Here is a 22971-nt window from a genome sequence, read left to right as displayed (position 1 = left end):
TGTCGGGCTCCTCTCCCAGTTAACAGTACAGCACAGTTTCCATTTACAGAGTGTTTATTATGTAGCAAGCACCATCCTAAGTGTGTTACTTTCTTATCAAGCTTGGAGGTTTCCTGGGCCAGGGCCTGTGCTAATTCATTTCTTTAATCCTTACAAGCACAGACACAGTAGATAGGTGCTCTGTATTTGCTCAGTCAAATAAAGAAAGAAAAATGAAAAGGCAAGGAAGGTTCATAGGGCCACGAGAAGAGAGCTGCTACAGTTCACCGAGTTCCTCGTCAAAAGGATCAACACAAGACTCACTGTGTACTTCCTAGCCCCCAAGTCCAGAATGAAAAGGGCTTCCCATGGGGGAAAATGTCCACTCTATGTGGGCTGGCTGGGCTTTGCACGAAGGAGTGTGTCTCCCTGTGCTCACAAGATCCTGACACCCTCCTCTCCGGGTACAATTCACCCACTGTTCACATCTGCGGACTGAGCTGCTTGCTACTCACAGCTTGTCCTGGCTGCTGTCAACTCTGGAACTGCACCTGAGATTTCTCCATAAACCCCTTTTCTCTGGTTTTATAAATATCGGCGAACCCATGTCCTGTGGGTGGTTACTTTTCAACTCTGTTCATTTGAAAGAGTATGATGACTACGAGAGATGTGGTGTGCCAAATGTGTTCACGACACATTGTTAGAGAACCGAACCAGACCAAAAAGAATTAAAGCCCTACATTCATGTCCTGTCGAAATGATGATGTTTAGCTCCACCACTTACAATGCTATACATGCTATACATGTTTAACCTTCCTCACCATACTGTGAGTTCCGGAGAGCAGGAACCACTAGTTAAATTGCCTCTTAAGCCCCACAAATTCTTCAGACTGTACTTTTTGCAAACATTCTCAATTATAGTCATCTAATAAATGACATTTGAATGAATAAAGTAAAAATGCCTCCTAGGAAAAAACGCAGAGTGGTAGGGCTATGCCGCCTTTCTGCCATTCAATTCATGCAGCTGCAACACTCATGGGCTCAGATATAAAGGCAGAAATGTAAGGGGTGACGATAGAGTGGCTGCATTTAACAGGGTAAGAGAAACTGAGCAAAAACCTTAGGATGGATGCTAAAAAGAAGCTCCATATTCAGCTATATGTTTGGTCTGAAACAGAAACATGATCCAAGCTACAAATGTAATTCAAATTGCGTCTGTAGGTACACTCAAAAGTCAAGAGATAAAACAATTTAAATAACGTTCTCATTTAACCTAATACGCTTTTTAAAATATTTACTTTTTTCCTCATACCAAATCTTTGATGTCTGGTGTGTATTTTTACACTCACCAAAATCTCAGTTTTGAGCAGCCACATAGCACATGTTCAAATGCTATGTGTGGCTAAGTGGCTGCTGTTGGCCAGAACAGGTCTAGAACTCATCTCATTCCAGGCCACCACTCAGTTCTCAGAAATGCACAAAGTGAATGATGAAAATGATGGTGGTCACAGACTGTAAAATGAGTCTGAATGAAACTGCAGTTCAGATGGCATAAGCTGTATGAGTGATTTCTCCCTCCTTATTTCTGAGCCTTTTTTTTTTTTTTTTTTGTATTCAGGTGTTTTGGTACGGCAGTATGACCCTTTAAAGGATACTGCCTCCAAAAAGTGACAATTTTATTTTTGTTATGCTGTCATTTTCTCCTGTTCAAGATTTTACCAACAAACTTATGTAACTAGAAGAGGGATTAAACATCCTTAAGGTCAATAGTTCCAAACAGGGCTTGTAAATAAAAAACAGGAAGATCTCCTGGAGAAGGGCATGGCAACACACTCCACTATTCTTGCCTGAAGAATCCCATGGACAGAGGAGTCTGGTGGGATATAGTCCATGGGGTCACACAGAGTCAGACACAACTGAGCTACTAAGACTTTCACTCCAAAGTGAGTTTAATTAACAAGATCAAATTGTTCAAATGATTCTTAAACTAACTTATGGAGATCTTAAAATGATGACCATGGCTTTAAAAATGAGCAAATGGCGTAAAGAAGAATGTGACTGTAAACAAAGTGATCTTGCAGATATTTACTTTTGCTTCAGACTCTTCCTTCTTACTCTTTCCTGCTTTTTTTACTCCATAAAACCCAAAAAACAGAAAAAACATTTTACAAGCACATGGTGTAACAGACAGTAGCAGCAATCAGAAGGCCGAGAATTGCAGCCCAAAGCTCTCTCACTGAATGGTCTGGGCCGATTCACTCCTTAAGCCTCCATCTCCTTAGTCTCAGACTCTGAATGGTCTCAGTTCAGAAATTTCTTCCAGCTCCAAAGTGCTCACTTGGCACATGGATAGTTCTCAATAAACACTGAAGGGTGAAGAAGAAAACAGAAAAAGGAGGAAGAATTCATTCGTTTTTCTCTGCATGTGTTTCAGTGTAGCTCCCTGGGAAAGTAAGACGCTTGTGCCAGAGATGATAGAAGCATGAATAGCGAAGTGTCCTAGAACATGCCTGACATTCGGAGGGCATCAGGGAGACCTGGAACTGGGCTTCTAAAGGCAAAGCTCCTTTGACTGGGACATTTTCCCGGTTCCCATCAATAGAGCAGGTATAACACATATTTAGACAGAGATCCTCACACACACACAATAAGGAAAAACACACCTATTTCAACTCCGAAAATTCTGAGACAAAGGCTCTTTATTTTAAACTAATGAGGAGGCATAAATCAGGTGTCTCTATGTTTGTCTAAAAGCTTATTTTTCTTTTTAAGGGAAGTAGAACACGCTCCAATAAACATTGCATGATATGCTACTGGTGAAAGGATTAAATGGTATGCACTAGGCCCAGGCCGAAATAAATGTTTCTCTACTCTGGAGTACAAATTTACAAAATGTAGCACCCAAAAGAAAACCCAAATAAATAGTACCAAACAATTTACACAAGGATACATTTGTGGAAATTTCTCTTTCTATTGTACATGCACGTGCAATATAAAAAAAATGTTCAATCTTACTCTCAAGTTCAACCAGAAGAATATTTTCTCCTTGTCCTAATACAACACTAGAAAAAATAATAACTTTGAAGAACAAAAGAAACACAATTCGGCGAGAACAAGTGTAACTGTCCTCAGAGTCACCATGAGCAGCAGCACCACAAGGGTACCTGGTTTCTCTTCTGAGTTTTCACTGGCTCTTCCCCATCCATTCCCGAAAACAGGACGGGTCCCTGCTCACCCCTATTCTCCCACGTCTTCTATCCCACTTAATCCTTTCTTCTTTGACAACATAATCAATACCTCTTGCTTTACCTCCTATCTCCTTCCCATCAGGATGTACCTGACCTTTGTAGAGCAGACTACAAACCGTGTATTACCTGCTAGGCGTCCCCATCAGATGCTTTATCATCATTTCTGATTCAATTCACTCTAAAACTAAACTCTTTCACTTTGCCTTGCACCAAACCAGGTCTTTCTTCTTCAGTTCCTGCCGAATTTTCAGTTTCTCAGGTTTAAACTCCAGATTCATCTCTGCCTCCTCTTGTGGCACTGTCTTCTCCCACATGCTACCAGCATCCAAGTCCTGGACATTTTAGTTCTGCAATGTTTTGATCATCCTTCCCTTCCTCTTCTCTCATGGCACCGCACCAATGCAGGCCCTCATTATCTCTCATTTTATTGAAAAAGAGGTAATGAATCTACCTCATTCCTGGCTCATTTTATTGAATACCATCCTGTTCCCACCCACTAACCAAACCCAATTTATTTTATGCTCTGCGTTCAGATTAACCTGAAAGGGAGTTTGAATCAGGCCACTGCTTTGTTCAAAACAGAGACACGGAATATATCGAGAGACAACCCTGGTATCAAGGCCCTCCACAGCAGGATTTGGTTTCAACCTCTTCCTTCTTTTTTTTTTTTGGCCATGTCATGCAGCTTAGTTCCCTGACCAGGGATCTTAGTTTCCTGACCAGGGATCGAAATCATGCCCTTGGCAGTGAAAGCTCAGAGTCCTAACCAGTGGACCATCAGAGAAGTTCCTCAACTTCCTTCTAAATATGTCACCCAGGGTTCCCTTCCATGCACCAGCAGTCCAACTCTATGCTATGTCATTCTCTGAATGACAGTTGATATTTTCTCCATCTCTTTGCACATCTGCTTACAATCCAATGGTCATCTATATTTGAGATGCTAATAGAAAGGTATTGTGCATTTTCAACTAAGTATATCCCTAAATATCTAATGCTTTTGAAGCTACTGTAAATTATTGGGTTGCTGTTAATTTTTATTTTCTAATTGCTCATGCTATTTTAAAGAGGTACAATTTTTATTTTGACCTTTTTCTTGCCACTCTGCCACTTGTAAGTTCTAGAAGCTTATTTGGAGATTCTTTAATGTTTATCAAATATATGAATTTATTGTCTAGAAATAAAGATGCTTTTGCTTCCTCCATTCCGATCTGAATTTCTTTTCTCTTTCTTGCCTAATTACACTGGCTAAGAAGTCCAGTCAATGCTGAATAGAAGTGGCTAAATCCTCACCTATTTCGCATGTTGGATGGAAAGCGTTCAGTCTTTTACTGTTAAATATGATGACAGCTCTATATGTTTAATGCATGCCCATTACCATCTTGAGGAGGTTTCTGTCTACTATAACCTGCTGCAAGTTTATAACATAAACAAGTGTTGAACTTTGTCAAATGCTTTTCACATAGTTTCTTTTCTATTTTATTCTGTGAATATGAAGTACATCTATTTTTTCATAATTAATACTTTATTTTTTAAAGCAGTTTTAGGTTTACAGAAAAACTGATCAGCTAGTGCAAAGAGTTCCCATATACCCCCTCTTCACAAACACCTCCTCAGCAGTCTCTGTTATTACTAATACCTTGTATTAGTTATGCTATATTTATTATAATTGATAAACCAACAATACATTATTAACAACTAAATTCCATACATCAAGGTTCACTCTTTTGAGCTATATAGTCCTATGAGTTTTGATAAATGTATAATGTCATATATCTACCTTTACAGTATCATACAAAATAGTTTCACTGCTCTAAAAATCCTGTACTTCACCTGTTTATTCATCTCTCCTCTCCTCTCACTCCTCCTGGCAACCACTGATTTTGCCCCTGTTTCTCTGAAGGCATCCAAGTTTGCATTAAATTTTAATTTGGATTTAAAGTGAATCTGGCATATTTTAAGTGCTGAATTAAAGATAGCTATTATTAATAGAAACAATGAAAATAGCATAGCATTCTAAGAGTACAGTTCCAAGGATAGATAAAAAGACTGTGAGACTTCTTTCCTGTGTAACAGCTGGGTAGGAACAGTGATAACTCAACCAAATATTCTAAGAGACAGCCCCTCCTTTCTCCTAATCAGCACCTCTACCTTAGAATATTTTTAAGTAAAATGTGCAAAATCCTCACACATAATAGAAACAGAAAATACTATAGGGAGGTGATTATTATTTACCAACATCATTAGGCATAATTTCAATAATTGTCCAAACACAGACTACAGGAAAAGGCAGATATTCCTCAGGAAAACACAAATTAATGTAATGACAAGAGAATCCAAATTACTGGTGAGATTTGTAAGGTCCAATGGGCACTCTCCCTCTGGGGACAGGCCACAGAAGACGATCAGGATTACGACCCAGCCGGGCATTTGGGTCTACTTGAGAATGGAATTAGGACAGAGTGTTTTCTCTGGCTCAGTTCAGTTCAGTTCAGTCGCTCAGTCGTGTCCGACTTTGTGCAACCCCATGGACTGCAGCTCGCCAGGCCTCCCTGTCCATCACCAACTCCCGGAGTCTACTCAAACTCATGTCCATTGAGTCGGTGATGCCATCCAACCAGCTCATCCTTTGTCACCTGCTTCTCCTCCTGCCCTCAATCTTTCCCAGCATCAGGGTCTTTACTAATGAGTCAGTTCTTCACATCACGTGGCCAAAGTATTGGAGTTTCAGCTTCTGCATCAGTTCTTCCAACGAATACTCAGGACTGATTTCCTTTAGGATGGACTGGGTGGATCTCCTTGTAGTATAAGGGACTCTCAAGAGTCTTCTTCAACTCCACAGTTCAAAAGCATCAATTCTTTGACACTCAGCTTTCTTTATTGTCCAACTCTCACATCCATACATGACTATGGGAAAAAACCATAGCTTTGACTAGACAGACCTTTGTTGGCAAAGTAATGTCTCTGCTTTTTAATATGTTGTCTAGGTTGGTCATATCTCTTCTTCCAAAGAGCAAGCATCTTTTAATTTCATGGCTGCAGCCACCATCTGCAGTGATTTTGGAGCCTCCCAAAATAAAGTCTGTCATTGTTTCCATTGTTTCCCCACCTATTCTCCGGCTCAGTCTTTAGCAAAGTGGTTCTGTCCACCAGTGAAGGGAACACATGATTTAGCTAAACTTGAACCTTCTTTCTACTAAACTGGTGAAGTGTCCTTCTGGTACAACAGGTCTTTTTTTTTTTTCTTCATTCATTCAACAGTCATTGTGTAGATGCCACGTAAAGGTTCAAGTATAGGTTTTTAATATTTTGTCCGGTCTTAGCTGTCAGTTCTGCAGAAGTCAGAACAGGACTTTCCATCCTATAAGTTTGACAGATAGTTTCCTCTTGATTTTACATTACATTATGCACATGTTCTGTACTCCAACCCCATTAGAATGCTAGGATCTGGTCTGATTCATGCAGCACTTGGCCCCTGCCCAAAATATTTGTTAAATGAAACCAACTTGTCTTCTCTGATGCTTTTACTAATTATGCATGTCAAAATCTCATTGTCTGAAATAAATAAAAGTTCATGCTTATATAGTCATCATTAAAAATATGTTTCCCATTTGCTTTCAATATTCATAGTTTCTGCATGAAAAGACCTTATCTATCTTAGCATCTTTTTAAAAAACTTCAGTTTGCTATGTCATTTGTTTGAATTTAAGATGATTTTCATACTTTCCAGATGTGCCTTATGGCATGTGCGCGCACGCACACACACACACACACTCACACATATGTGTGTGCATGTATATATATATATTTATATTTAATGTCATTCATTTTACCTTGGAAATCTCATGACACTTCATAGGAACTATTAATAGGATACCTAGTGAAACCACGAAACTATTATATACCAGGCAGAAAGTAACCAGAACATTTCTGTATATGAAGCAATCAGTGATTTTTTAAAAATGTGGTTTTGTGCCTCTTTTTCATTTCACTGCTTCTCCTTCATTAAGTAACCCTATGCGGAACTGCTCAGGATTTTAGTGCCTTTTTCTGTAGGGAGAGAATTAAATACATCATAAGGTTGGCTGTCTGTTCTGAAACCTTTAGGAATCAACAGCAAGGGAAGAAAGAGCTACTTAAGGGGAGCTCACATCTTTCTGAGTAACAGAGACATTTTTGGTTACACATTTCCACATCAATAGGGGCTTCCCAGGTGGCGCTAGCGGTAAAGCACCCGCCTGTCAATGCGGGTTCAATCCCTGGGTCGGAAAAATCCCCTGGAGTAGGAAATGGCAATCCACTTCAGCATTCTTGCCTGGGAAGTCCCATGACAGGAGCCTGGAGGGCTACAGTCCATGGGGTCACAAAAGACTCGGAAATGACTGAGCACACACACCACATCAATGATTGCTCAGGAATAACCTTCTAATCCCTCAGATTTGGCCAGGATGCGAGTGCTTTTATTTCTAAACATCATACACTGCCTCTTTCTTAAAAGATTTCATATTATTTGTTCAATGCATGGCTTCCTTACTGGAGCTGGAATTCTTAACGCCAAGGACAATTCCTATACTGCCTTTAATAAACATAAAGGATAACACTTAGCATTTTAGGGAGGTCTCAATACTCCAAAAGCTAAGTTAGATTTTCCTTCATAATCCCAGAGATAAGTAAATCTAATCTATCCTGGATTTCTTCTCCTTACCCAACGTGTCTTAGATTCTGACCATATAATATATGTGGGTGTAACCTGACTTGATCCCATCTCAAAAACCAAAGCTAAAACCAGCATCACTGGTCAGAGGCTGATTGCATTTCTCCTTCTTTTTGGTACTAAGTGTCCCTTGGATAACCAATAAAATACTCACCGGTAATAAAAATCAGCCTTCATTCATTCAAGAGTAGATCATTCAGATGATGTCCTGCTTCTCATTGTCTTCTTTTTCTACCTACTCTTTAATTTTTAGGCTTCTCACTGGCACACATGTCAACAAAGGCTGGCCGGAACATGGGGGCTGGCTCTAATTAGTGGACTTTGCAATTGGCTAGAAACTCCAAAGGAGCACATAAAGTTGGCAGATGGCTGAAACTCTAAAAGTTTGGAGAATTTTTCTGGTGATATCAATGATTCTTAGTAGGACACAGAAAAGACAGTCTGTCCAGTCAATAATCCAGTTACCAACCTACCATGATGTTACCATTTTTGTCTTCCCATTTTCTAGGTGGTGATATTATATAGTTCTGCATTACCCTATGAAGGCTTCCTTCATAGCTCAGTTGGTAAAGAATCTGCTTGCAATGCAGGAGACCTGGGTTTGATCCCTGGGTTGGGAAGATTTCCCTTGGAGAAGGGAAAGGCTACCCACTCCAGTATTCTGGCCTGAGAATTCCATGGACTATATAGTCCATGGGGTGGCAAAGAGTCAGACATGACTGAGCAACTTCCACTTTCACTCTCCAATACCCTATCTGTGAATTATTGTTATTATCAAATCATTTCCTCTCTCTGGGCCTCATGTCATCATCAAAAAAATATAAACAACAGCCAGATAGGTTTGTCCTGAAAACCCACACATTAGTTCCAAGGATGAAATAATGTATGAAAGTGCTTTATAAGATGTAGGGGACCATTCACATTTAATATCATTACCAACATTAACTGTTCATGGTTTAAGTTTTACATTAGAATGCCCAGCTGTCTTCTCAAAAGCAGAGGTGTTTCAGAGGGGTCATTGTGACGAATGAAATTCAAAATTTTGGCACACTTGGCCAGCATGCATACTAAATTCCGTATCGGTGCTTACCTTGGGAGGTTTCCTGAATGATGGAAACAAAAAATTTCAGCAGCAGAAGTAGAGAGGGTTGTCCACACAGCAGCGATACATCAGAAGGAAGCAATGAAAGAAAAAAAAACAAGGCAAACTCAGCATCTTGATTATATGATCTAATATATGCTCTACTTCACAAAAATCAGAAGCCAAATTTACTCCACTGCCTGAAGCAATAAACTCTTATATTTGCTCAAAAACACAGTGTGGGCATAATAAGTTTCTTCCTTGGCTTAACAGAATCTATCCAGTCATTCAGAGGTATTTTTAATGATTATAAAATGGCCAACAAAAAGAGCATCAGGAAAAAAAAAAAAAAGAAATACGCTGCAATCATATTGCTTGTGGTCAAATACTTCAAAATAAATTTTCATATTTGAATTTTTTAAAAATTGGCATATATATATATATATATATATATATATATATATACATCTCCTTTGAAAAATACTCTAATCAATATGGGATTTCTCCCCCATTTAGAAAGCATTGTTTAGATGACAATTTTCACATATTTCAACCCTGAATATAAATTTAAACGCAAACTGCATCCTTATCATCAACCACACATGAACTTTTTTATCAATTTTGCATTAAAAAAAAACACCTCTGCATCCAGTAAAATCTCTGAAAAGGAAATAGTTTTCAAAGTAACAAAACATTAGACTAACTTCCTTGGTAAATGTTTTGATTGCGTACAAAGTTAAGGAGCTGAACTATAATTTATATGGTATGCAATCCTATCACAGGGGCTCGACCTGGATGTGGTGATTCTCAACTAGTCTCCGATACATCGATTCAGAAACTCCAAAACGATTGTTAAAAAGAAATGGGGGCGGGGAGGTTTCCTGTGGCTTTAATCTTTCTTCATAGGGAATAGAACCATGAGAATTAAAAAAAAAAAAAAAAAGGATTTTCCAGGGCAGAGGGCATGGGAACTAAAAGGTATAGGCACGAACAGCACGGTGCCCTTTCTCCATCACTGTGTTCAATGATGAAGCACAAACTGCAATCAAGATTGCCAGCAGAAACATAAATAACCTCAGAAATGCAGATGGCACCACTCTTAAGGCAGAAAGCAAAGAAGAACTAAAGAGCCTCTTGATGAAAGTGAAAGAGGAGAGTGAAAAAGTTGGCTTAAAACTCAACATTCAGAAAACTAAGATCATGGTATCTGGTCCTGTCACTTCATGGCAAATAGATGGGGAAACAGTGGAAACAGTGACAGACTTTATTTTGGGGGGCTCCAAAATCGCTGCAGATAGTGACTGCAGCCATGAAATTAAGACGCTTGCTCCTTGGAAGAAAAGTTATGACCAACCTAGACAGCATATTAAAAAGCAGAGACATTACTTTGCCAACAAAGGTTCGTCTAGTCAAAGCTATGGTTTTTTCTAGTAGTTGTGTATGGATGTGAGAGTTGGACTTTAAAGAAAGCTGAGGGCCAAAGAATTGATGCTTTTGAACTGGGGTGTTGGAGAAGACTCTTGAGAATCCCCTGGACTGCAAGAAGATCCACCCAGTCCATCCTAAAGGAAATCAGTCCTGAATATTCATTGGAAGGACTGATGTGGAAGCTGAAACTCCAGTACTTTGGCCACCTGATGTGAAGAACTGACTCATTGGAAAAGACCCTGATGCTGGGAAAGATTGAAGGCAGGAGGAGAAGGGGACAACAGAAGATGAGATGGTTGGATGGCATTACCGACTCAATGGACATGAGTTTGAGTAAACTCCGGGAGCTGGCAATGGACAGGGAGGCCTGGCGTGCTGCAGTCCATGGGGTTGCAAAGAGTCGGACATGACTGAGCGACTGAACTGAACTGAACTGTGTTCAATATCCCTCCCAGAACTCTGAGGCTCCCCAAATAAAACCCAGAGTTCAATATCAAGAAAAGAAACTCCATGGATTCCACAATTAGGTAGATTACCCTAACCTTTAAATCTACGGAAAGAAAATCATGACATTTCTTATAATGATGAAGATAAAGAATTATCTTCTTGAAATTCCATGAATTAGCTAAAAAGAAATGAATCCTTATGTCACGACCGCAGGCAGAGATAAGAGGAATGTGATTTCAGAGGGAAACTACCTAGAAAAACTGGTATCTCAAGCTGCAATTAAGAAGTTTCAACATTCTGCACATCTATCCTTTTAAACAAGACCAACATTAATGGATGTTGTTATAACAATGCACGCATGTTTTTAAATCTAAGAGAGCCATTGGTCTTTGCTCTGTACATAAAAGCTTGAGGTTTCTTCCAAGAAAATTTCTTTAAGTGGAACAACTGCTCTAAAAGGCATCTGTTCTGAACAGGTAGAACAATAATAATAATAATAAAAACATCACTCACAGTACTTTTGATAAAGCCTTCTCTTATATTGCCTGCTTTATTTTTTAAAAGCCATTTAAATCACAGCTTTATTTAACGAGGTAAAGAAAAGCCACTTGACTTGGCCTACAGTAAAGCAATCATATGAGACAGCATGGGACAAATTAGTAAAATACATGTTTCACATTAAGGCTACAATGAACCAAGGAATCTAATGGGGGTGGAACATGCTAACAGAAATCCCAGGGATTTCCCCAGGGTTCTCCTGTGCTTCACGACTGTATAATAATCATCACCAGCAGCAAAAAGTAAGTGTTGCTTTTTAGCCAGTAGTACCGTGACCTCCTTTGCCACCCAATAAGAGAGCGATTCTTTCCTTATTGACATTTCAACACAGTTTTCTTTATTCCTATTAGGAAACCAATCCTATTTCAGCATTTTAAGTACTTTGTTAAGTGTATCTCTTTGGCTTAGAAAGAAAGCACATAATATGGGAATGCCAATATAATTCCGCTACCTTCTTTTATGTTTCTGAGGATGGTTTGTTAGAAATAAATGGAGGGACTTCCTGGGTGGCCCAGTGGCTAACACTCTGCACTCCCAATGCAGATGGCCCGGGTTTGATCCCAGGTAAGGGAACTAGACCCACACGCCACAACCAATGCCTGGCACAGCCAAAACAAATAAATAAATATTAAATGTTAATAATAAAAAATGGAGATCAGGATGCATGGGGGAAAGGCAGGTCACTAAGTGAAACTGCCACTACCCAAATTACTGATCATTTTAGATCAAGGATCCTGGCTGCAGAAGGAAAAGTCAGTCATCTGGTTTATCACAACTATACTTCATTAACTGATAAACATTTCTTGAGGTTTGAATTAGCTGATAAGAAACTAAGCATCCTAATCCAGAACCACAGCTTACTGCCCCAATTTCCAGAGGCTCTGTATTTTCTGGTAATTGTGAAGAAAAAAGTTTTCCAACATGAGTAATACTGATACTATAACCAAATGCAGCATGTTATCCTTTGCGGGGGGGGCGGGGGGCGGGGGGGGGGAACTAATGTGATATTGCAATGTAAAGACAAAAGTTTTCTCTCATGTATCTATGAAAAAAGATGAATATAAACATCTATCGTGAACATAATCAATATTAAAAAATATATATTTTTAAGAACTCACTGACCTGCAGACACAGGCTTAGAGAGAAAATAAGAACGCGTGGTTCTCCACTGATTGATGCCAACCCTACTGTGTAAAACACCGAAGGTTCTTTCCTCTCTCAGGACAAACCAGTTGATGGTCTCTTCAAGGTCACCCACACTTGATGCACTCCCCACAAAACTCCTATAACTTCCATGCCTTTCACCCACTTGGTCTCTCCCTTTGGCCTGACCAAATCACCCCTCTCCAAAACCCAGCTCCACGCTCCACCCTCAATTCCTCGCCAATTGTTTGAGACCACACTGGCCTTCAGCAGCTCTGATAGCTGAAGATTCCTATGGTCAACAAAACAGCCTAACATCACCACCACACATAGAGTCCTGCAGTCTTCAGTGATCCTGTCTGAATGTGAGTCTTGTGTATCCTTAAGACTTAAACCCTTGAAAGCAGAGGCCATGCCATGTACTACTTGCATGATATCTCGGTCCCCAAGCCCACATAGTTATGTAGTCCTGAGATCACTGGAAGAACTCAGAAGTAAGTTTGTACCCTTGTGGCTTAAACATAATCTAGATGTGAAGCCTTTCTTTCATCACCACCACAATCTCACAATTCCAAAGTTGGGGGCGGGGGACAGCAGTGAAGGTGTCAAGGACTGTCAGAAAATGGAGACCATTTCCTATGTCTTATTTAAATATAATTATTTCTCTAGATCAGCATTTCACACAGAGAAGTTCAATGGGATGTTAGCTAGGGTCAAGTCCTCAAGAGCTTCAGAAGTCAACTAGACTCAGAAATGCAGGTTCAATGTGATGACACAAGACACACACATACACACACACACAGATATGGGACTGCAAAGATGAGCTGGACCTGTATCTGGCCAGGTCTTGAAATGAGCAGCAGGTACTGAATTTAGTAGGCTGTATAAGAGTCTAACAAGAGAGTGAAATAAATAAGGCAGTATAAATAGCATATCACAATGACAACAATCCTAGGTAGCTGTCACTCTCTCTTCACACCTTACACCAAAAGATGATGCTCGGGGCAAGGAGCCTTTTGTCCAGTATTTACAGCCCGTCAACTACAGCGTGAGCTACTTACAAGTCAGATGGCCCCAAACTCCAATACCCACAAGCTCTAACCCCAGTGAGCTTCAAGAGACACGAATGATGAGTGCCTTCTTCAGAAACAGAAAATTCTCTTCCATGTGCTAAAAAATGTTTTGAATTAATTGTTGGAAATCGCCAACCTACATCGGAAAGATACAGAATTAAATGATATCTGACTCTTAGAGACTACTCTAAGGACTTATACTTTATAAAGCCCTTGACTTTCACCTTCCACTTTCACTCTGAGAACTAAACACCAGAGTCCAGGTAACCCTGTTAAACCGGCAAGCATTTACTGAGTACCGATCACAATGCTGAATATCACAGGTGCTTTGAGGGATAAGAGAGGAATGAGGCATAGTCTCTGACCTCAACACCTTGTGAGAGAGACAGATACATTCATGAAGAACTACTACCCAGTAGACTGCGACGTGTGGGATGGAGCACAGAAACAAAGAGCTATATTCGAGTCCACAAATATTTAACACATACTGTTCGCTTTGTTGAGAAACAAATTAGACATGCTGCCTTTCAGACAACAATAAATGCAACTTATACACACAATTATGATACAAAATGTGACGTGCACAGCAGCCCCAGAGGGAAAGATCACCTGGGAAAGAAGGGAAGTTTCTCAGAGAAGGAAACCCCTGAGCCATATCTAGGAGGTGAAGAGAGTCACCCAGCTGACAGGGTAAAGAAACGGCCCTTCAACAGGGAGAACTGAGTGAAGTAAGCCAGAAAGATAAAGAACATTACAGCATACTAACACATATATATGGAATTTAGAAAGATGGTAACGATAACCCTATATGCAAAACAGAAAAAGAGACACAGAAGTACAGAACAGACTTTTGAACTCTGTGGGAGAAGGTGAGGGTGGGATGTTTCGAAAGAACAGCATGTATACTATCTATGGTGAAACAGATCACCAGCCCAGGTGGGATGCATGAGACAAGTGCTCGGGCCTGGTGCACTGGGAAGACCCAGAGGAATCGGGTGGAGAGGGAGGTGGGAGGGGGGATCGGGATGGGGAATACGTGTAAATCTATGGCTGATTCATATCAATGTATGACAAAACCCACTGAAATGTTGTGAAGTAATTAGCCTCCAACTAATAAAAAATAAATAAATTAAAAAAAAAAAAAAAACAGGGAGAACTGTGAGTGCAAAAAAGCACTGGAGCGCACAGCCTGCTCGAGGACCACAGCATCATAGAGCTCAGTAGTCTGTCCACAGAAAGAGACAGTAGGACACAGGGTTGGGACTGTGTTTGATGAGAGGCCATAAAGGTTCATCTTCCACCATGATTTATTAAGTGTAGTTTGAAGATAAGCTCATATACTTGTATACCAACAAATGGACATATTCATGTAGACAAAACTATATAGCAAGCACTTCTCTGAGTCATAAAAAGCAGATCCAGTGAAGTTCCTCAGTCGTGTCCGACTCTTTGCAATCCCACGGACTGTACCCTACCAGGCTCCTCGTCCATCCATGGAATTTTCCAGGCAAGAGTACTGGAGTGGGTTGCCATGCCCTCCTCCAGGGGATCTTCTCAACCCAGGGATCGAACCCAGGTCTCCCGCGTTGCAGGCAGACGCTTTACCATCTGAGCTACTAGGGAAGCCCAAAAAGCAGATGGGGTTACATATACATTTTGAAGAGCTCTTGACACCCACCACAAGAAGAATGCAAATGGCCAAAGAATTAATGAACTGGTTAATTCAAATAGATTGCTACAATACAATGCAAAACCTGAGATGAATACACGAGCATATCCACAGGAACTATTAATTCAACCTAATGATGTTCATTCAATATATGTGTATATGTGTGTGTGTTTCCAAAATTAAAATGGATACACAAAGCAAATGGAAAGGTTAGCAAGTTACAGGGCATTATTTGACGGAATTACTATCCACTGATAATAGCCTTCCTGCCTTTTTCCTCCTGATATTTGTCAAGGAAAATGCCTGAAATATTCCCCCTGACTAAGGAAACACAGCCAGCTGCTGCTGTGGGTGACAGGCCTCTGAGAAGCCCCTGGCCATCTCTGTGGAGAGTTCTCCAAGCCACTGCACGGAGCTCCAGCTTCTCATCACCATGGATGCAACTCCCAGTGCGGGGGAGCCTGGCAAGAACTCACACTAGATTAACCAAAACAAAGTTGAGCAGAGAAAACACGGCTCTTGTGCAGTTTTCTTGCTGTGTCTTCAAAAGGACCATGCAGCGAAGCTTAAAAAAAAAAAACAAAAAAAAAAAAACAGCAGCAGTAAGCACCCATTCTTGATTTAAAATCAAGAATCAGGCCCCTCTGTGAGGCCATTCTCAGGCTAGTTCTCTGCTGCTATTACTAGACAGGACCTCAATTAACATGCTGTTTGGAAGAAGCATACATCTTATCAGTTTTACTTGTCCTTCCAGGATTAATTTTCCACTTATGTGAGAATTTGTAGTCAGATAGCATATACTTCCTGGAGGAGGGCATGGCAACCCACTCCAGGATTCCTGCCTGGAGAATCCCCATGGACAGAAGAGCCTGGCGGGCCACAGCCATGGGGTCGCAAAGAGTCGGACACGGCTGAGCGACTAAGCACAGCACAGCATATACTTATGATATCAAGCTTATAGCTGCATGAACAATATTTACATTTCCTACATTAGGGAGTCAGAACCAAACACCACGCTCCATGCAACAGCCTCATGAAAGCAGAGACGTTAGCTGAGTAGTAGAGACAGGTAACAGCCTTTTCTGAGAGCCAGTCGAGCATGGTGGCTAAGAGCAGGGATGCAGAAACCAGACGCTGGGGTTCTTTTCTTGCCACCACCACTTTCCAGTAATGGAACTCTCCCACTTCCAGCCATTTATTTTACCTATTTAGCCATTTATTTTATATAATCTCTTTCCTTCCATCTGCCATAGCAACAGCTGCACTGCTGATGCCAGATGCTTGTGGACTTTGAGAGCCTGCAGGACCCACCTCCTTGAGGGCTATGGGACCAAGACACCCCCGACTCAGCAGCCCACATGTGCTGAAAGATGTCTGTGCAGAACCATTAAGTTTCAAGGTCACGCTGAGTCAAATCATGAAGGCAGGAAAATTACAATTCAACCTCCACTGTGGACAGTCCACTAGGAACACTTTGATTCCAGAGCCCAGGGATATCTAAAAACATTCAAGGCAGGATGCATGGGTCGATATTAAATTATATCCAACCTCAGCACTAAAAAGAAATGAGCTATCAAGCCAGGAAGAGACATGGAGGAACCTTAAATGCATATTACTAAGTGAAAGAAGCCAATCTGAAAAGGCTACATACTGTATAACTTCAACTGCATGACATTCTAGAAAAGGCAAAACTACAGACACAGTAAAAAGATGGGTTTGGAAGGGTGGGAAGGGATGAACAGGCAGAGCACAGAGGATTTTTAGGGCAATGAAAATATTCTGTGTGATCTAATGATGGATATATCTCATTATACATTTGCCCAAACCCATAGAACGTACAACTACAGAGTTTGGGTGACTATGACGTGTCAGTGTAGGTTCATCAGCTGAAACAAATGTACCACTGTACAGCACAATGTTGATGATGGAAAAGGCTACGGATGAGTGGAGGCAGGGGGTACACAGGAAATCTCTACCTTCCTCTGCATTTTGCTGTGAACCTCAAATGGCTCTAATAAAAGTTTTTACTCAAGAAGATTTTTTTAAGCTAAGCCAGAAGTAAACAAATAAACCCCCTCAAAAACATAACAAAAACAAAATAACAACAATAAAAACAACACCATCTAACCAGCACTGCACGTGTAAACCTCCTTACAATGCCTATCCATCCCAGGGCAGAACTGACTATGGGCAAGTCTAATGCCGATTCATGAAGGCTCAGCATTCCTAACACAGGTTGCCATCATACCACAGGCACCACGAGGGCAGCTGCTACTCTCCCGGGTCATATTTATTACCCCCACACCACTGAACAGCATTTTCTTCACATGTTTTATTTACATCATTAAAAACAAATAAACCTTACACCCACGAGGCAAACTTGTAACATGAACCCAATGAACACTATTATGGAATTCATGAGAATTAAATGCTCCCTCAAAAGTGTGTAAGACACTGATTATTTACAGAAGACATTCAGAGATTCAAAACAACAAGAAAGTCCATGTAAATCAAGCGAAGAACATGTCTTTAGTCTAAATGAGAGTCTCAGATATGAACAAGAAGCATGAAGGTTTGTCCTAAGAGAACTTAGAATTATCAGTGAAAGGGCAACAGTGGTGCTCCATTTGCAACTTGGTTCTTTCCTTCAAAAGGCATCAAGAAAAAAGGAGAAACTGTTAGACTAAACCAATCATCTCAATTAGAACAAGTCATTAATAAAGCCACCAATACTAATCCAGCTCTTGAATGGGCCAAATCAACCCTGAACTTGTTGTTCAGTCCCTCAGTCGTGTCTGTCTCTTTGTGACCCCATGGACTGCAGCATGCCAGGCTTCCCTGTTCTTCACGATCTCCCAAAGTTTGCTCCAACTCATGTCCATTGAGTCGGAGATGCCATCCAACCATCTCATCCTCCATCATTCCCTTCTCCTCCTGTCTTCAATCTTTCCCAGCATCAGGGTCTTTTCCAATGAGTCAGCTCTTCGCATCAGGTGGCCAAAGTACTGGAGCTTCAGCGTCAGCATCAGTCCTTCCAGTGAATATTCATGACTGAGTTCCTTTAGGATGGACTGGTTTGATCTCCTTGCAGTCCAAGGGACTCTTAAGAGTCTTCTCCAGCGCCACGGCTCAGAAGCATCCATTCTTCGGCACTCAGCCCCACAGCAGGACGTGGCAGCCATCACCTCATGGAGCTGCCACTGGGTTCCGTGATGCTGGCCCCAGGGCCACAGAGACTGACCCCAGAACACTTTGCACCTAGATTTTACTCCATGGGAAGGAGGGACAATGAAGAGGGCACTGATGTTATTGAGTACGTTCTGCCCATTGTACATGGTTCTTGACACCTTATCTTATTCACTCAATCCTCACCACAACAGGAGGTGGACTGTATGACCCCCATTTCTCAGATGAATAAACAGCCTACACAGCTAAGTAAATGGCATGGCTAGGGTAAAGACCAGGCAAAAACTAGGATTAGGATCTTTTGGTGAATCCCTTTAACCCTACATCAAACCTTGTGACTAAATTGATATGTTGAAAATAAATTTCCTACCATTCTCCTTGTTTAACACCTGCAATAATTTCCAATTGCACTTGGAATAATGTCAATGAGTTCTCTAATGTCATCAATAGGATCTGGCCTCTGTTCACCTTTCCATCTTTCATCTCCTCCTCTCTACACACCGTGAACTCATAAAACTCTTCTCTGACTCAGAGCCATCATCCACGCCACTCTCTCTGCCAGGAACGTCCTCTCCCTTGGTTCTTTTTTTCACACTAGGTGTGACCGTCACCTCCCCAGAGAGCCCTTCCCTGACCATCCCATCTGGAATTCCGCATCAATTTTCTTCGTGGCATCCATTGTACTTCGTCAGCATTGTGATTTATTGTCTGTCTCATCCACTTGAAGCTGAGCTGCATTAGGACTGTCTGCTCTGCTCACGACCACTGACCCCGCGTCTGGCACGTGGTAAGCATCTGGCCTGGTCACAGACCCCTGCCTCTTCCCTCTCTGGGTGCCCCCCAGGCGGAGGCTGGGTCACACTCTGTCCTGTCCAGTCTCCACGGCGCCTGCTGCCCAGGACGGAACAGGCGTTTACCAAAGACACACACAGAGGCATTAAAAGATAACCTCAGAACCACGTTCAGAAAGTAGGCAGGTGTCCCACAAGGCCATTTATGATGGTCATACTTGAAAGGCAGCCTATTTGTATGCAAATAACTGGATATATTTATTTTACTACTGCAGAAAAGTGACTGTTTTGGTTAACCACTAATTTGAAAGCCCTCTTAATAAGGATATATTTACTGGCTTATTTACTGGCTCACTCGATAGTTCTTAAAGCAGCAGGTACTGGGCTGGAGGCTAATTTCCAACTCTGGGTGCCGGGAGGTACGTATGTCGGATGAACCAGCTGGACTGCACATTCTCTGGGGCTGCCTTCCTAAAAGTGAGAGGCACCCCCCACCCCAGAGAATTGGCATCCCAGGACGCCTGCTCAGAAGCTCCCTCTGCCTGGGGACCCCTCCCTCCCCACGACCCTGCTCCCCTTCTTGGGGAAGCCTTCTTTAACTTTCATGTTAGCTGTCTGCACCAAATCACCTCCACTGTCTCACAGTACCTGGTTCTGTTTCCCTCAGCACCTTGCACCACCTTAAACCATCTTGTTTATTGACCTACTTACCTATCTGCAGACCTTCTCCCCTGGACCTAATGGTTAGAAGATTCAGAGATATAGGGGCTTCCCTCTATGTCCCCCAGTGCCTAGAACATAGTCAGGCACCATAAATATAAGTGAATGAATGAATATATGAGGACACATCGCCAGATCACTATTAATATTGATAGTACCATTTGAGACAATGGCAATGTTTCCCTGAGTTACTCCACTCTTGAGGGTTTGTCTGAAGACCAATCAAATATATATGCAGTGTTGCATTTTCACAAAAGCTTTACTGGGGGAAATTTCAAACACACACAAATGGAAAGGGAATAGTGTAGTATAGCATCAGGGACCATCACACCACATCCACCATATAACAACAGAGCATAATAAACCCATCCTTAAGAAGTATGCATACACAGCCAGTCTTGTGTAGATAAGGAATAGCGGATGCTCCTGAGATAAGGCTATTAGAGAATTTTTAAAATTCTATTAATGTCAAGGCAGATGCACATGCAGACTGGAGAAACAAACAAGTAGATTACAAATTTCCAAAGGTTTTACAGGGAAGTGAGAACAGCAGGCACTCCCTTCCCAGGGACTTTAGTCCTCCTGTGTCCAGAGGAAAGCGGAGGAGCCCCAGAAATAGAGGTCTGACAGCCCCAAGGGGTCAGCCACGCCTCCACTCCTAACTCATCCATTCTGAGGCTGCGGTACTCACTCCCATCTGTTATCTGGCTTTCCTGCATGCAGCAGATATGACAGCCACTACACAGGGAGAAAGGGAGGCGACAGCGGGATGGGTCTCCTGACAGCCCATCATTGTGACAAGAGATGGAAGTTGAGAGCAAGCCAAGCTCGCTTCACCGCCCGGAAAGCAACAGCTGCTCGTGATCACGTCCAGTCACCTCCGGCCTCTGCTTAGGACAGAGCGGCAAACAGGGCAAAATGGTTCAGGTCTGGTGTTTGAAGCAAGAGGAGCCAGTTGGCTGGAAATTTTACTCACATTAAAATACCTATGGGTAAGAGAATCTGAGCAGCAGGAAGAGCTTGAAAAAAAAAATTTTTTTAATCAGGATAAGAAGTATTTTAAATAAGGATTATACCCAATTTTCAGTTATTCAGAATTGAGCTTCTCTGCTTTGGGGTTTAGTATTTTGGTGGAAAAGGTGAAATTAGATGCAGTTTTCATTTCAGTCTCCATCTCTTTTATCCATTCAAAGTCAAGAGGATATAGAAAAGTAACCGACAGAAGAAAACATATTCTAGACAAAGCCCCAAATAAAGTCTAATATACCCTGATCAGCAGAGCGTGTACCTATCATAAAACAAAGTCTTTTAACAAAGGATAAATCCGTGTCCTTGACTTCACCTTCACTTCTGTCCACTTGCCAAAAAGGAAGGGAGAGAGGGAGGGAGGGTGGGAGGGAAGGAGTGGAAAGAGGGTAGAATTTTTGATTTACCATCATTAGGAAGATCAACCATTTCATAGTGTTTTTATGTACAAAATCTTTCTCTGCCTGGAGACACTTACAAAAAGATAATTTTGGTTTGGGCCCTTTCTGTTACTCTCCTACTTTCATTGAATATAATTCCAAGGGCAATGAATATCCTTTACAAGCTGAGACTGTATTCTTCTTGTCAACTTGCAAAATTTCTTCTTTGCCCTACTGTCATTCACACACACACACACACAAAATCGTTTGGCCTATACATTCTAAATCAAATGCAAACTGAAAATAAGTTTGCCCTTAATGGTTCACATTCTCCCTCAAGATAAATGGACTTATCTTAAGGTACTAGAAGATTCCACCGTACTCCTGAGATCTAGGTAAAAGGAGCCAATGTAAACAAATAGAAAATATATTAACGATGCCTTTCCCAAGGAGTATTCTGGGGAGGGTTACTACTGCGAGATACACTAAGACAGGGGTGGAACAGAACATCTGCCAATTTCTGATGAGAAACAAGGTGGGGACGGAGCGGAAGGAAGGAGAAGGCCCTTAGAAAGCCAAGTGCAGGAAGAAGAAAGTCTCAGTACCTTCCTGTCTCTGAAGACTAGCCTCCTTCTAGCTAGAGCATCTGGTTTCCTAGCTGTTCCCTACCCCCAAAACAGATCAGTCCTTAAAAGGAGTGTGGTGAACAGGGGGGAAGGACTCAGACACAGGGAAGAAAGCCTCGGGAAGATGCTGCAGAAACAGGGCTGTGATTCCGGACGGAGTAGAATCAGGTCAAGAGCTAACAGCCCCTGGAGAAGGCAAAAATCAAGTCCATTCTCTAGAAAGTCTCCAGAAATGAGGGCCTTCACCATTCCCACAAATGAAAGCAAACCACTTGGGAATTTGGCTAGAAAGGGGTCAATCTTTGAAGCTTTCAATGGCTAGCTGACTTCCTGAATTTGGGGTCCACACTGCTTTCCAGGGGGCTTCCCCAGTGATGCTAGTGGTAAAGAGCCTGCCTGTCAATGCAGGAGACTTTAGAGACGCAGGTTCGATCCCTGGGTGGGGAAGATCCCCTGGAGGAGGTCTCGGCTACTCACTCCAGTATTCCTGCCGGGAGAATCCCCATGGACAGAGGACCCTGGTGAGCTACAGTAGATAGGGCTGCACAGAGTTGGACATGGCTGAAGCGACTTAGCACAGTATAGCACATTGCCTTCCAGACCCCAGGAAAGAAAGAAACCTGGAGGATGGAAAAATACACAGAGGTGATCCACGCAATGTGGCCCTTTGCAGCAGTGCAAGAACAGAACTACAGTCACTACACATCAATCTGAATGAATCTCAAAAACAAATGCTGAGAGAAAGAAAAATGTCCCCCCAAATATTCAGCATGATTCCATTTCTATTTCTCCAAGAAGGGCAAAACTAAACAAAGTATTATCCAGGGGATACAGAGCTAAAAGTAAAACTGCTTTTAAAAAATGAAAGAAAAGAGCTAAGGAATAATGAACACAAAAATCAGGAA

The 22971-nt window shown here is 41.6% G+C and overlaps 1 protein-coding gene across 13 annotated transcripts in view; it reads right to left on the bottom strand.

The window, feature by feature from the left end:
- KIF13A (kinesin family member 13A) overlaps window positions 1-22971 on the bottom strand; it is a 196549-nt gene that overhangs the window by 107611 nt on the left and 65967 nt on the right. For all 13 annotated transcript variants that reach the window (XM_043908448.1, XM_043908451.1, XM_043908452.1 and 10 more), the window contains exon 3: window positions 9029-9041. In XM_043908448.1, the coding sequence (XP_043764383.1) occupies window positions 9029-9041 (13 nt within the window). The remainder of the gene's footprint in view (window positions 1-9028; window positions 9042-22971) is intronic.

The sequence above is a fragment of the Cervus elaphus genome, chromosome 7, assembly GCF_910594005.1.
Source record: "Cervus elaphus chromosome 7, mCerEla1.1, whole genome shotgun sequence".
Classification (NCBI taxonomy): domain Eukaryota; kingdom Metazoa; phylum Chordata; class Mammalia; order Artiodactyla; family Cervidae; genus Cervus; species Cervus elaphus.
Note: the sequence above shows the minus strand (reverse complement) of the source record. Positions and strands in the feature narration are given on the sequence as shown.